Source organism: Rhinopithecus bieti, unplaced genomic scaffold (assembly GCF_001698545.2).
Source record: "Rhinopithecus bieti isolate Rb0 unplaced genomic scaffold, ASM169854v2 scaffold_1673, whole genome shotgun sequence".
NCBI lineage: Eukaryota > Metazoa > Chordata > Mammalia > Primates > Cercopithecidae > Rhinopithecus > Rhinopithecus bieti.
In genome coordinates this window covers 4008117-4023774 of record NW_016804690.1, presented here as the reverse complement: position 1 = coordinate 4023774, position 15658 = coordinate 4008117, and the positions used below count along the sequence as shown (strand labels likewise).

The window sequence follows — 15658 nt, the reverse complement described above, 5'->3', positions numbered from 1 at the left end:
TGTGTCTCTGCCAGGCTTTGGTATCAGGATGATGTTGGCCTCATAAAATGAGTTAGGGAGGATTCCCTCTTTTTCTCTTGATTGGAATAGTTTCAGAAGGAGTGGTACCAGCTCCACTTTGTACCTCTGGTAGAATTCTGCTGTGAATCCTTCTGGTCCTGGACTTTCTTTGGTTGGTAGGCTATTAATTATTGCCTCAATTTCAGAGCCTGTTTTTGGTCTATTCAGAGATTCAACTTCTTCCTGGTTAAGTCTTGGGAGAGTGTATGTGTCCAGGAATTTATCCATTTCTTCTAGATTTTCTAGTTCATTTGCATAGAGGTGTTTATAGTTTTCTCTGATGGTAGTTTGCGTTTCTGTGGGATTGATGGTGATATCCCCTTTATCATTTTTCATTGCATCTATTTGATTCTTCTCTCTTTTCTTCCTTATTAGCCTTGCTAGCAGTCAATCAAGTTTGTCTGTCTTTTCAAAAAACCAGCTCCTATATTCATTGATTTTTTTGAAGGTTTTTTTGTGTCTCTATCTCTTTCAATTCTGCACTGATCTTAGTTATTTCTTGCCTTCTGCTAGCTTTTGAATGTGTTTGCTCTTGCTTCTCTAGCTCTTTTAATTGTGATGTTAGGATGTCGATTTTAGAGCTTTCCTGCTTTCTCTTGTGGGCATTTAGTGCTATAAATTTCCATCTATACATGGCTTTAAATGTGTCCCAGAGATTCTGGTACATTGTGTCTTTGTTCTCATTGATTTCAAAGAGCATCTTTATTTCTGCCTTCATTTTGTTATTTACCCAGTAGTCATTCAGGAGCAGGTTGTTCAGTTGCCAGGTAGTAGAGCAGTTTTGAGTGAGTTTCTTAATCCTGATTTCTAATCTGATTGCACTGTGGTCTGAGAGATAGTTTGTTGTGATTTCTGTTCTTTTACATTTGTCGAGGAGTGCTTTACTTCCAACTGTGTGGACGATTTTGGAATAAGTGTGATGTGGTGCTGAGAAGAATGTATATTCTGTTGATTTGGGGTGGAAAGTTCTGTAGATGTCTGAAACCTACTTCTGTCAACTCGTCAAAGTTATTCTCCATCCAGCTTTGTTCCGTTGTTGGCCAGGAGCTGCCATCCTTTGGAGGAGAAGAGGCGTTTTGATATTTAGAGTTTTCAGCTTTTCTGCTCTGGTTTCTCCCCATCTTTGTGGTTTTATCTACCTTTGGTCTTTGATGTTGGTGACCTACAGATGGCGTTTTGGTGTAGATTACCTTTTGTTGATGTTGATACTATTCCTTTCTGTTTGTCAGTTTTCCTTCTAACAGTCAGGTCCCTCAGCTGCAGGTCTGTTGGAGTTTGCTGGAGTTCTCCTCCAGACCCTCTTTGCATGGGTATCACCAGTGGAGGCTGCAGAACAGCAAGTATTGCTGCCTGATCTTTCTTCTGGAAACTTCATCCCAGAGGGGCAGCTGCCTATATGAGGTGTCTGTCAGCCCCTACTGGGAGGTGTCTCCCAGTTAGGCTACATGGGGTCAGGGACACACTTGAGGAGGCAGTCTGTCCTTTCTCAGAGCTCAGATGCTGTGCTGAGAGAACCACTGCTCTCTTCAGAGCTGTCAGACGGGAACGTTTAAGTCTGCAGAAGTTGCCTGCTGCCTTTTGTTCNTGACCTACAGATGGCGTTTTGGTGTAGATTACCTTTTTGTTGATGTTGATACTATTCCTTTCTGTTTGTCAGTTTTCCTTCTAACAGTCAGGTCCCTCAGCTGCAGGTCTGTTGGAGTTTGCTGGAGTTCTCCTCCAGACCCTCTTTGCATGGGTATCACCAGTGGAGGCTGCAGAACAGCAAGTATTGCTGCCTGATCTTTCTTCTGGAAACTTCATCCCAGAGGGGCAGCTGCCTATATGAGGTGTCTGTCAGCCCCTACTGGGAGGTGTCTCCCAGTTAGGCTACATGGGGGTCAGGGACACACTTGAGGAGGCAGTCTGTCCTTTCTCAGAGCTCAGATGCTGTGCTGAGAGAACCACTGCTCTCTTCAGAGCTGTCAGACGGGAACGTTTAAGTCTGCAGAAGTTGCCTGCTGCCTTTTGTTCAGCTATGCCCTGCCCACAGAGGTGGAGTCTAGAGGCACTAGGCCTTGTTGAGCTGAGGTTGGCTCCACCCAGTTCAAGCTTCCTGGCTGCTTGGTTTACCTACTCAAGCCTCAGCATTGGCGAATGCCCCTCCCTCAGCCAGGCTGCTGCCTCACAGATCGATCTCAGACTGCTGCACTAGCAGCGAGCAAGACTCCATGGGCGTAGGACGTGCCATGCCAGGCATGGGAGAGAATCACCTTGTCTGCTGGTTGCTAAGACTTTGGAAAAGCGCAGTATTTGTGCGGGGAGTGTCCCGTTTTTTCAGGTAGTCTGTCATGGTTTCCCTTGGTTAGAAAAGGGAAATATTCCAACCCCTTGTGCTTCCCAGGTGAGGCGACGCCCTGCCCTGCTTCAGCTCGCCCTCTGTGGGCTGTACCCACTGTCCAACCAGTCCCAATGAGATGAACCAGGTACCTCCGTTGGAAATGCAGAAATCACCCGTCTTCTGCATCGATCACGCTGGGAGCTGCAGACCGGAACTGTTCCTATTCAGCCATCTTGACATGTATTTATTTATTTATTTATTTATTTATTTATTTATTTATTTTTTGAGATGGAGTCTTGCTCTGTCACCCAGGCTGGATTGCAGTGGTGCTGTCTCGTCTCACTGCAACTCCGCCTCCTGGGTTCAAGTGATTCTCCTACCTCAGCCTCCCAAGTAGCTGGGATTATAGGCACAGAACACCACGCCCAGCTAATTTTTGTATTTTTAGTAGAGAAGGGGTTTCACCATGTTGGCCAGGCTGGTCTTGAACTCCTGACCTCAGGTGATCTGTCCACCTCAGCCTCCCGTAGTGCTGGGATTACAGGCGTGAGTCACTGCACACAGCCACACACATCATTTTATATATTATTCATTTAATATCAGTCACAGTAGCTTTTGTTAGTAGCAGACCAGCAAAAAAGTTCCAATTTGTATTAAATATTCCCATTGGAATCCTAATGTATATTTTAGAGATTATTGCTATTTACTCTTACTTTTTTAGGCAGCTAGTTTTACTTATTTTTTGGTAGATGTAGAAAATTGTATGGGGTACTATATGGAATTAGAGAAGTTGGAAATGCCTGCTATTTTAAAGAGCTTTCCATCTTTGCTGGTAAGCGAGAGGAGGATAGGAGGTTGGGACATAGATATTTTACAGATACAAATAATTACTAAAATTGGCATGGTTTTGAAATAAAATCTGTAATATTTTGAAATCATCTTCATATTCTTTACATTGCAGAGACTGAGTGCCCGATGAATGCTATTTAAATTGTAAAACAATGGGAAATATTTTATTTATTTACTGTATATTTTAAATTTAGTATCTATATATGTTTTCCCAAAACTAAAAAAGTTACTAAGTCGCATTTTTAGAAACCAGAGATATGTAAACATACATACACACATGCACACACATACATTATTTTGTAGTTACCTGACTAAAGGTAAATTTATACTTAAATTTATTTTGAGGAGCTTATTTTATTTATGGATTTGATTTAAACTCTTACAGACTTAATGAATATACATTTACTTTTATTTTCTTTTTTATTTTAACAGTGAAAGAATGTACGTATTAATACTGTGTCAACAAGGATAAATGTATATAAGTCCTTGACCTTACTCTTACAAATACTGAAGACACTAGGACAGTTTAAGACCACTTAGCAGCCATTACCCATACAATGCTTTTACAAAATTCCTTAAGACTTGAGCCTACAAAAAAAAAATCATAATATTGATTCAATTCGAGTAATATCAAGTCTACCACTTCAAGCATGGGGATTCCTGACCCACTTATAAGTATTAATAATTGCAAAGTAACCTGATAACTCCACCTCAATGGAAAACACTGATGTGTGTGGTCTTACCGTCAGTTCCCAGCTGACTATAAATCATGTTTTCAAGATCCATTAATAGAAGGCTCATAGGGAAGTTCCTATATCCTATTTATGGAAGTACAGAATGTTTTGAGATTGGAAGGTCTAGCTGTAAAATAATGCAGTAAAAATTGGGCTTGTGGAGGGGAATTCTTGCAGTGAGTCAGAAGGCAGAACTTCTTTCATGGCAGAAATTGTTCCCTGCTAAGCAATTGTATTAATACTGTAATAAACTACCACATTTGACTGATAGCTCAGACTTCATAGAGTTTGGGGAGAACACATGCTTAATGCGGAGGATTCTTTGTAATTATCTTTCCATTCTTGATGCTTTGAGGCTTAGGAAATGTTTGATTCCAGAAGTAAATGTAGAACTGTTTTCATAGAGACCATTCTGTCTGACGTGAGTTGCATGGCCTCTGATCATGTTTGATAACCAAATTATTATCTGTTGCATACCTTCACTGGATCATACAAACGTGACTAATAAAAGATAATGTCATTATCAGCAAATTTCTGTCACCCATGATACAAAATAATCTTATAATATTAACATACTATAACCTATATAGTATGTCTAATAAAATATACATATAAATGTATACGTCTTTTGACTAATGAATGTAATTTAGTGAAAATTGGGTATTAGAATTTTGAAGAATGTTGCTTAAGAAAACCAGTACTACAAATGTTCATCATTAGATCCTTCTGTATTTTTGGGAATCATACTTCAAATTGATTATAATCATTCCTAGTCACCCTGCCTAACAACATCTAGTGGTTCTGCAGTACCTGCCTAGTTTTGACTTTTACCAACCTATTTGTCAAGATTTGACTCCCACTGTCACCATTTTTTCACCTCCTCTTCTTTAAATGATTTTTTGTTTGGTTTGGTTTTCTGGGGTTTTTTTGTTTGTTTGTTTGGTTGGTTGGTTGGTCTTTTTGTTTGTTTGTTGTGTTTGAGACAGGGTCTCACTCTGTCATCCAGGTTGGTGTGCAGTGGTGTGAGCATGGCATACTGCAGCCTCGACCTCCTAGGCTCAAGAAATCCTCCTGCCTCAGCCACCTGTGTAGCTGGGACCACAGGTGCACACCACCACACCTAGCTAATATTTTTATTTTTTGTAGAGATGAGGTCTCACTGTGTTGTCAAGGCCTGGTCTTGAACTCCTGGCCTCACGCGATCATCCTCCCACTTCAGCCTCCCAAAGTGCTGAGATTACAGGCATGAATCCTACCTGCTTTTCAAATAAACAGTTCCCCTGTCATTAATGCATTTCACCACCTCCCCATCCCCAGATCTCCACATTTTTAAATATTTCTGTCCTTCAAGGATGGCTTAGAGCAAGTATCACCTCCTTCAGGAAGCATTTCCAACTGAAATTATTCTTTATTTTTTATAATACCCTTTTAAAAAGGTGGAGTTCTATGATTCTACCTTGTATTACAGGGGAATAATATATACCTCTCTATATACAATATATAGAAAGGTAATAATATATACCTCTCTATATAATAATATATACCTCCATAATGCAAGGTATATAGAGAATGTATACCTTATTTTCTCTTCTTAATCAGATTGTAAGCGCCTTAAGGACAGAGTCCACTTAGTATTCATTTTTGTATTTACCTAGCAACCAGCACATTTCCTTGCACATAGCAGGTACTCAATAAACTGTTGAATCAAAATGAATTAAATGAAATTGTATATTACTCATTGTGTGTTGATTATTTTGTTTTGAATTCGTGTTTTCTCTTTCTTCAAACCATTTTAATATACATTAGAATAATTTTATAATACTGAAATATCAGTTCACTTCTACTTTGAAGGTTTTTTTTTCCACTCATATTCCTATTAGCATGGTCATACTTCACATCACCTTTATACTTTAAAAAAAAAAATCTCATTTTTGTCTCCATTTGTAAATGCCTAACCTTCAAACTGTTTTTATATTTAACTGAATTCACAGAATTGAATGTTCTGATGTACATTAAAATGACCGTCCTTCTACTCATCAGATGTAATTATATGTACCAAATAGTTCTTAATTGATTGCTATCAGATTCTTTCTATTTCTGTATTTTATGTAATAAAGAACTATCATAGAATTGTTTATAATCTATTTCTCTCATACTTTTGGCCTTTAAACTGTTGGGTTTCTCCTTGTTTAGTCCTTGTCTCCAAAGAGCTCTGTGTGATGGTTAAAAATTATGGCTGCATACAAAATCAAGTTACAGGCATAGAATACTTCACCTGACTGAATTAGTGACAGGTTTAAGATTGAATTTCATTTTTCCCTCTTTTCTATTGCTGATCAGATTTCTTTTTTAAGGCTCAAAATTTTTCCTTTCTCTTTATATTTGAATAGATAAATATAGGTATTGCTAAATACCTCATCGATAAGTTCTTAGTGAATTGGCCTCACTAAAGAAACATGCCTTGAACACATTTGTTGTAATTCCTAGAATAGAGTTTTGCTTTTTTAACTTGAGACAATTATCTTAAAATACTAATTCATGTGTGCCAAAGCTTTTATTTCAACACTATAGTAGACCATTTGACCAAAACTATAAATTGTACACATTCAGTCACATAAACACAGAACTGTAAATGATCCATATGACATCTTCACAGCCTCTGACAAATATTTTATTGTATTTTAGTAAGAGAATATTATTTTTCCATATTTTCTGCACTTAACAGCGAAAATTTCATCACTTTAATGTGTATAGTTTTCTGAACTAAAGGCATAGCATGTTTATTAAATACTACCTTGAAATCCAAGTTAGTAATTTATCTAAATTGGAGATGATTATTGGGGAAATTTTTTTTTAATAGTTTGACTCTTTTATCCAAATATTTATTCCAGATTGTATCTGCTGTACAGTATTGTCATCAAAAGTACATTGTTCACCGTGATCTTAAGGTAAGCTTCTGATTGTAATTTTTAAAAAAATCTTTATTATTAACTTATGTTTAATAATAATATTAGAGCTATCTTATTGCCTAACTGTGCTACTAGACACTATACAAGTAGTTTTTGATTCTCACAGCAGCTTTATGAAAAGTAATATTTTCACTGAGCAAATGAAGAAAATATGAGTGAGAAGTTATCTAGCTTTAGAGGTTAGAGGATTTGATTCACTATTAATTAGTTTGCTTTAAATGCATAGATATGGAACTTTATTCCCAACCAAAAGTGTGGGACTCAGACAGAAGCAAAGTCAGAGCACAGACCCATGTTTCCCTTATATAAGAGACAGTATTCACACTCTATCTTGAAGCTCAAAGAACTAAGGAAAGTTTTAAAACATTTTTATGAACACTAAATGCATATAATAGTATAAACGAGCATACTTTGGAGTAAGAAATGTGTAGTTAGTCAATAAATGGTTGTGCCACATAGATTGTTTGAAAAATGAAAGTGGGCTAAAATGTTTACATGTTTTTTTCCTTTTTTCTCTAATCTTCCAAATTTAATTTTCATTGTCCCTTACATAAAAGTCTTATTTTTCTTTTTTACTTTTTTCCTCATCACCTTTATCAACTACTTGCACCAGTTTGGGTTATGTTTAAATATATTATCCTAAACAGTTGTCAAAAGTCAAGTCTAATTCTGTATTCTAGCTTCATTTTTCAGAGCTTATGAATTTTCTGTTGCTCCCAATTTTTCTATTTCTTGGTTTCCTTCCTTGACTATTTTAAGGGGAATCACTTCCATGACGAATGAGAAAGAAGAGAACTGTTCCCCTGCTTCTGTGTTTGACTCCCGGTTTATCATCTCATTTCTTATATGAAAAAAATCTGCAAAAAATAATAATGTTCAAAACAGTATGTTTTCCCTCTAGTCCAGTAGAGAGTTTTTCTGTACACTCCTGGAAGGAGACCTCAGAACCCCTTGCAGCTCTTCTCTTCTGGGGCAGCTTAGATACTTTGATATCCATCCAGACATTTTTAGAGAAAGTCCAGCTTGCTCACAAACAGCTTCAGAAATTTACAGTGACCAGGCCCTTACATCAGAACATCAAAATAACCTGGTTTTGTCACAGTTCAAAAATGTTACAATCTATTATTAATTTTTCCAAATGTATGTGCTTTTATAGTATTTATGTAATAAGTGATACCCCATTTTTATTGTATATTTTGGGTTCTAGGTGTATCTGCATTTTCCAAAATAAAATGAAAACAAATATCCCAAACTAGTATACCACAAAAAAAAAGAAAAGAAAGGTTGTGGCAGGTAGGGAGGGAAGAGATATATGATGGGCAGAGTGCATGACTCTTAATGATTGTTGGACCTTCCAGTAATATAGAGAAATCTGATTTTTGTTTTAGTCAAATTTTATTTCTTTTTGGAACCTGATAAAACACATCTACAAAGTAACCTATACCTTTGTTAGTCTATCCATCCGTTGTAACAGAGTTTGAAATAAAACGTGTACAAAAGCAAGTCCTTTATTGAGTTGCTTCTGTTTACAAAAGGAACATGTAAAATATTGTCTTTAAGTGATTCTGCTTTAGGATTTTGGAAAACCATCTCAAAACATGGAAAATTCACTGTTTTCTATGTAAAATATACGTCAAGAAGAGAATCTAGTTTTAAAACAGCAAAAAGAAGCTTAAAACAGACAAGATATAATGGAGGCTGTAGTTTTTGGTCATGTTTTACTGAAACAGTATTTTGTTGAGGAAGTATTCTACAAGAGAGGACAAAGGAATGAATTAGTAGTCACAGAACCCCTGACAGGCAGTTACTGTAGATATACCTTTGAGCCCAGCATTAACCAACAATACCCTATTAAAATAGAGCTCCTTTGGGTAATCATGTTGGTTTAAGTCCAAGATGGATTAGTATTATGCTCTTTAGAGTAGGTCATACTAAGGTACACTTCTAGGATGTTTCTGACTATGAGGAAAAAATGAGTTTAAAATAACCTATGAAAGAAAATGGGTTTTAAATAACCTTTCTTAAGTAGTTGCATATATGCATATAAAGAGAGCTTTCCTTTTATAGTGTTAAAATTTAGTCTTATATAGATGTAATTCAGAATGCATTGAAGTACTATACTGGGCTTCTAAATTTGATATTACATTTAGAAATGAGAGACAAGAGATGTAAATTTGGAAGCTAAAACACTTTTAACAAATATTTTATTTTATATAGGCTTTTACATTGTTCTTTTTATTATTTTCCTCTTAGGCTGAAAACCTTCTCCTTGATGGTGATATGAATATTAAAATTGCTGACTTTGGTTTTAGTAACGAATTTACAGTTGGGAACAAATTGGACACATTTTGTGGAAGCCCACCCTATGCTGCTCCCGAGCTTTTCCAAGGAAAGAAGTATGACGGGCCTGAAGTGGATGTGTGGAGTCTGGGCGTCATTCTCTATACATTAGTCAGTGGCTCCTTGCCTTTCGATGGCCAGAATTTAAAGGTATCAGCTAAATTTTATATTAATGTTTTATCCCCAAGTATGATTATTTCAAAAACCAGTTACAAGTGCTTTCTTTCACTTTTATTAAGGAACTGCGAGAGCGAGTTTTACGAGGGAAGTACCGTATTCCCTTCTACATGTCCACAGACTGTGAAAATCTTCTGAAGAAATTATTAGTCCTGAATCCAATAAAGAGAGGTAGCTTGGAAGTAAGTAAAGCTTTTATATTCCAAATTTAAATTGTTAAACAATTAAAGATATGTCCAGAAACGTGAGAGGAGCATTTTTCTCCAATGTTTTTCTTCAGGAAAATGCCCAAATATGCTAATCTGCCTTTTGTTTCTAACGAGTAGGGAAAAGACATGACTTTTTTCACGAGTGTTTCCCACTTCCAAAAGGTTGCCACAGCTAGCTGTCCTCTAAAAAGCTATTATTTCTTCCTCTTTGTTCTGTAGTGCCGTGTTAAATTAAAACAACACAAAAATAGAGGTTAAATTCACTTTTAGTTAGAGAAGGAGGAAAACGTAGCCTCTGTCAGAAATTGCTTTGTCGAAAACAGAAACTTTGTTTTTAGTAAGTTCTCAATAAATATTTCAAGGATAAAAGAAAATAGTGAAAATTCTAATCTAGTGAATATTTCACAGCTATATCTGACATTGGTATCTGGCATTTAAAAATGCAATAGAAACCTCTCAACTTTAGTAAAGAAAACTTACAAATATTTAAGTAGAACATATTGGAAACAGGCATTTCATTTCTTAAAACACTGTTGTGTTGCCTACATACATTCCATATGTGAGGTTATTTATAATAATAGACACTATTATAAATGGACTAAGTATGTTACAAGCAAGCAAGTTCACATAACCAAAATGTCTAGTATTTTTTTTCTTCTGGCGCTGCAGTTAGAATAGTTTATTTCTTAAGTATTTTGCCCATCTGTTTTTAAGAATGATATTTTAGCCTTTACTAAGATAATTTCAGAGATTCAGCATGCGTTATTCACTAGTACTTTCTGTCTTCTTTTATTCACCTTAATAGAAAGGTAGAGAATTCAGAGAATTAACCTCATATAAACTGTACATTTTTAGTGTAGCAATGGGGCTTTCTGGCACGGACTTCATGCTGCTTAGGAGGCAGCCTTATAGTGAGCCATCCCTGTGTACAGAGCTCTCAGGTTAGTGTGGGCTTTGTAATTTTATTTCCACAAATATTTTTCAGTAGAAGATACAGCATGTTTTGATGGAAGTTAAGGGATGGTGACTTCCACTGGGAAATTATTTTAAATGCTTTGTTTCAGTTCATCAATGATCAGGATTTTTTTACTGAATTATTTGTTTAAATGGTATTAGTTATATCTTACAAATTTTGTGGGCTTTTCCCCCTTTTTGTGGGTAAAAAAATTATGATAGTAATGCTTTAATAGAGAACATGTACTATATAGTGCCCACTTTTATGTCACTTATTTTGAAAGCTTTCCATCATTATTCATAGAAAATTAGGTGAAATATTTAAAAGCTAAAATTCTTGACTCTCATATCATTTCTAAAATAATGAACTTTAGAGAACATGTCTTGTAATCCTGCTTTGTGACTAACTTTTATCGTAAGAACCCCGCTTTACCTGAGTGTCACTTAATAAAATGCCCAGAATTGAAGCAACAGCATAGCTAATGAGCAGAGCAAAACGAATATACAAAAATTATTTTGGGGGAATAGGTATTACAGATCTCTATGGACAGTAGATAAGATATGCTGATGCCTTAAAGATGATTAATTTATAGTAGCCAAGCACATTAGTCTTTTATCATTGGTATTAAAATGTTGAGGATTAAAATATGAGAGTGCTTTGAGTTGAATTTAAAAGCCAAATTTTTATTACTGAAATATTTGATCATCAGAAGCTCATTCCAACATATTTCAGTATAGTCTGCAACTTTCTGTTCCAGCTTACCAAAACAAAGTTTTTCAGCTATGAAAACATGAGTTCCCACTGGAAATATTATCATAATATTATAGATATTACTATACAAAGGCTGATTTGCTTCACAGTTCCCAAAAATGACTTTCCAGGGAAACTTGACACCATTTTTTTAAATAGAAATATTTCTTATACCAAACCTTAAGAAACTCTCCTAGAAATATTGGTGACTTCAAAAATTGTTAGTCTTCACTTTTATTTTTCCAACCAATTTTATTAGCATTACAGTAAAAAATCTGTAAAGTTTTTTAAAGCCATTTTCAAAATACTCATCTTTATTATGTAAACATAACATTTTATGTGTTAGTAAATGTTTTATACTATGTTCCATTTTTTTTTTTAACCTTAGAAGTTTTGGATATGCGTTCTTGCTTTGTCATAAGAATGCACTCCTTCCTTTTTAATAGCTATGTTATTCTCCTTGGGTAACATTTCATAATTTATTTAACTATTCCATGTTTATTGCACATCTGAGTTGTTTCCATTGTTTTTGATAAAAGCAATGTGGTATACTTTTTTCCCCTTTGGGATATATGCTTAGATAAATTCTTCAGAGTGGAATTACTGGGCCAAAGGGTGCAAGTGATCGGATAGCTCTTTCATCATTGCCAAAAGATGTGTGTGACCCAAGGCTTTTGAATGTACCTATTATCCATAGCTTGGTTCAATATTGGATATAAATTCTAGTATTTGATGCCTTGCTTTAATTTGTATTTCTTTTATTAGCAATAAAATGGAACATTTTTAATGAATAGTTTGTGCTTCTTCATGTATAAGCTCTCAGTGTCTTTTAACTACTTGTCTTAAGGAGTCTGGTTAAGAAGCCTCATAGATTTGTGCCAACTTTGTATAGTTTAATATAAAATATTTTTCTGGTAATTTCCACATTTTGAAAAAGTGGAACATCATGAATGTTTTTTCAGTGTACTTTAGTGTCATGAATTATTGATTAGAGTATCCTCTATACTTTCTTCACTATATATTTTGCTAATATTGAAATTTGATTTAGAGAATCTTACATGGTTGCTTATCATTTCAAACTTATTTAACTTACCTTTCTGTTGCTACCAGACATAACTGTATATTTTATTAAAATGTTTCTTAAAGACTCCTAAGTTAAATGCCTTATTTATCATCTGTGAAAATAAAAATTAATGAAATTAGTTTCACATTCTACTAGCCTATAGTTTGTTCCTAGGCATAAGCAAACAGTTATATAATTTTTTCAAGTTATATATGTGAATGTTGTCAGCTCTTTCTAATTGTACTAGTCTGGAACTTCCATGTGTGATACTGTCCTCTGATAATGAGGACATTATGATTTTAAAAGGATTTGTGCTTTATGTTGTACACTATTGTTTTTTAAACCCGTTTATTGGAATGTTGGTATGTCTAGATTTTTTTATTAGAAAGAAACTGAAAAACTTTTCTGCTTTTCCTGTTACGTACATGTTCATTCATTTTTCCAGTCTTTAACCAAGATGGACTGTATTACCTTTCAAAATAATGCAAAATTTGAGCCTGAAGCAAATCTCCTCTTATTGCCCTCTCTTTGTCATCATTGGTCCTCCAAAAAAGTGTTTATTTTGACTTTTATACTTAATTTTTCAGCTGTTACTAAAATAATCTTTACAGTCTTGTTTATGTCTGCCAAGTGACAGTAAAGCAAAAAAATCAATTAATTCATAATTTTTTAAATGAAAGATTTCTGTGTACAAATTCAGAAGCATATAGTATGTTTTACAAAGGTTGAAATAATTTAAGTAAAATTATTTCTGTCTGGCCATTCTAAATTCCATATTTTTAAAATGTGCAGACCTAAGGCCATGCTTGATGGCTCATGACTATAATCCAGATACTTTGGGAGGCCAAGGCGGGCAGATCACCTAAGTCCAGGAGATCGAGACCAGCCTAGGCAACATGGAAAAACCCTGTCTCTACATTAGCTGGGCGTGGTGTCACACATCTGTAGTCCTAGCTACTTGGGAGGCTGAAGCAAGAGGATTGCTTGAGCCCAGGCGGTTGAGGATGCAATAAGCCATGATTGCGCCACTGGACTGCAGCCGGGATGACAGAACAAGACCCTGTCTCCAAATAAAATAAGATAAAATAAAATAAATGTGCACCTAAGTATAGAGTGTATATTTCCCATAGCTAGTTTAATTCATCTGAATCAATTGTTTTGTTAATATAACTCTCAGGCAGTCATTTATGTTCATTGGCACTGATGGCTAGGGTAAACTTTGTTTTGTTAATTTTGGAAGTTTTTTTGTCCTCTAGTTTTTCATGAGATATATGAAATGAAATCGGAGTGGATGAGTTTATTCAACTAATTTCTATGTCTAGTGCAGTTTGTTGGCCTAGGTCTTTCTTTATACCATGCCTGAAACCACCCAGACTAGGGTTACGTGAGCTCTCTCCTATCATGCAGTACCTCAGTTTTCTGGGAACGTTTCTCCCTAGACTTTTAACGTCAATTCTTTTGGTTACCATGAAAGAATTTTACATAGGCATGAGGTTCACACAACTAAGGGCAGGTAGTCCATGTCTCTCTTCCCTTTCATGTATCCATTCTTTGTTGCTTTCTATGCTTTATTTTTGGAAAAAAGACCCTCAGATTTTGAATTAACAGAGTTAAACCCCACGTCTTCCCTTTCTTAAGGAGATCTTCTTTCCACCCTTTATTTTCTGTTCTGAGATTACTTTTATTCTGCTTTGAAATACAACGGTTGTTGTGGGACAAACTGCTAAGCAGACTCTTGGTGATTCCCAGTGCCTAGAATAATAATAATAAAGGGAAACAAAACTATTGATTCTCTCATTGCTGCCCAATTCTCTTTCCTTATCACTGCATTTTCTACTTTTCCTGACTCAGCCTAGCCTCAAATCTAGTTTTATGTGAGAATTAGCAGTCATTCCTTCTGTGTCCACCTATTGTTTTTTTTCCCGTGCTAATTATAAAATGTAGTATAAAATGTATTCTTTCATCGTGTACGATTCATGTGCTTAGTAAAAGAAGGGTGCCTCCTCACTGTTCCTCACATCCTTCTGCCATGACTTTGCACCATTCCAAATACTGCTTATATTTCAAATCAGTTTACATCCTGTCCCCTTATGGTTCCTTCCCTGAAAATCCCAGCCCACACTTCGAGTTGTTCTTTTGGTCTTTATTAAAACTCACTGCTAATAGCACAACTTTAAATAGTTAATTCTACTGTGTATTCAAATAGTTTTGGCTGATGCCTGTAATCCCAGCACTTTGTGAGGCCCAGGCGGGCGGATCACCTGAGGTCAGGAGTTTGAGACCAGCCTGGCCAACATGATGAAACCCGTCTCTACTAAAAATACAAAATTTAGCTGGCCATGGTGGCAAGCGCCTGTAATCCCAGCTACTCGGGACGCTGAGGCAGGAGAATCGCTTAAACCCGGGAAGTGGAGGTTGCAGTGAGCTGATATCGCCCCACTGCACTCCAGCCTGGGCAACAGAATGAGATTCCATCTCAAAAACAAACAAAAAATAGGCCGGCTGCAGTGGCTCACGCCTGTAATCCCAGCACTTTGGGAGGCCCAGATGGGTGGATCACCTGAGGTTAGGAGTTTGAGACCAGCCTGGCCAACATGATGAAACCCCATCTCTACTAAAAATAGAAAATTTAGCTGGCCATGGTGGCGAGCGCCTGTAATCCCAGCTACTCAGGAGGCTGAGGCACAAGAATCACTTGAACCCAGGAAGTGGAGGTTGCAGTGAGCTGAGATCACACCACCGCACACCAGCCTGGGCAACAGAATGAGATTCCATCTCAAAAACAAAAAAAAATAGGCCGGGTGCGGTGGCTCACACCTGTAATCCCAGCACTTTGAGAGGCCCAGGTGGGCAGATCACCTGAGGTCAGGAGTTCAAGAGCAGCCTGACCAACATGGAGAAACCCCGTCTCTACTAAAGATACAAAATCAGCCAGGCATGGTGCCCATGCCTGTAATCCCAGCTACTCGGGAGGCTGAGGCGGGAGAATTACTTGAACCTGGGAGGCGGAGGTAGCAGTGAGCCGAGATTGTTCCACTGCACTCCAGCCTGGGTAACAGAGCAAAACTCTGTCTCAAAAAATAAATAAATAAATAAATAAAAATTTAGATTTCATAAGTAAATCTCATTTCCCCAAATAACAAAAAAATCACTTTTAAGGGTTTGATCCTTGTATATATTTATTCTGACAGGAACATGTGGATATGAAATGAGCACCAAATAAATACAATTT

The 15658-nt window shown here is 36.3% G+C and overlaps 1 protein-coding gene across 1 annotated transcript in view; it reads left to right on the top strand.

Annotated features, from left to right (window-relative positions):
- The window catches only part of MARK1 (microtubule affinity regulating kinase 1), a 140484-nt gene that overhangs the window by 85923 nt on the left and 38903 nt on the right, over positions 1 to 15658 (top strand). Inside the window, 3 exon segments of the mRNA XM_017870006.1 lie at positions 6855 to 6911; positions 9186 to 9422; positions 9512 to 9631. Of these exon segments, the coding sequence (XP_017725495.1) occupies positions 6855 to 6911; positions 9186 to 9422; positions 9512 to 9631 (414 nt within the window).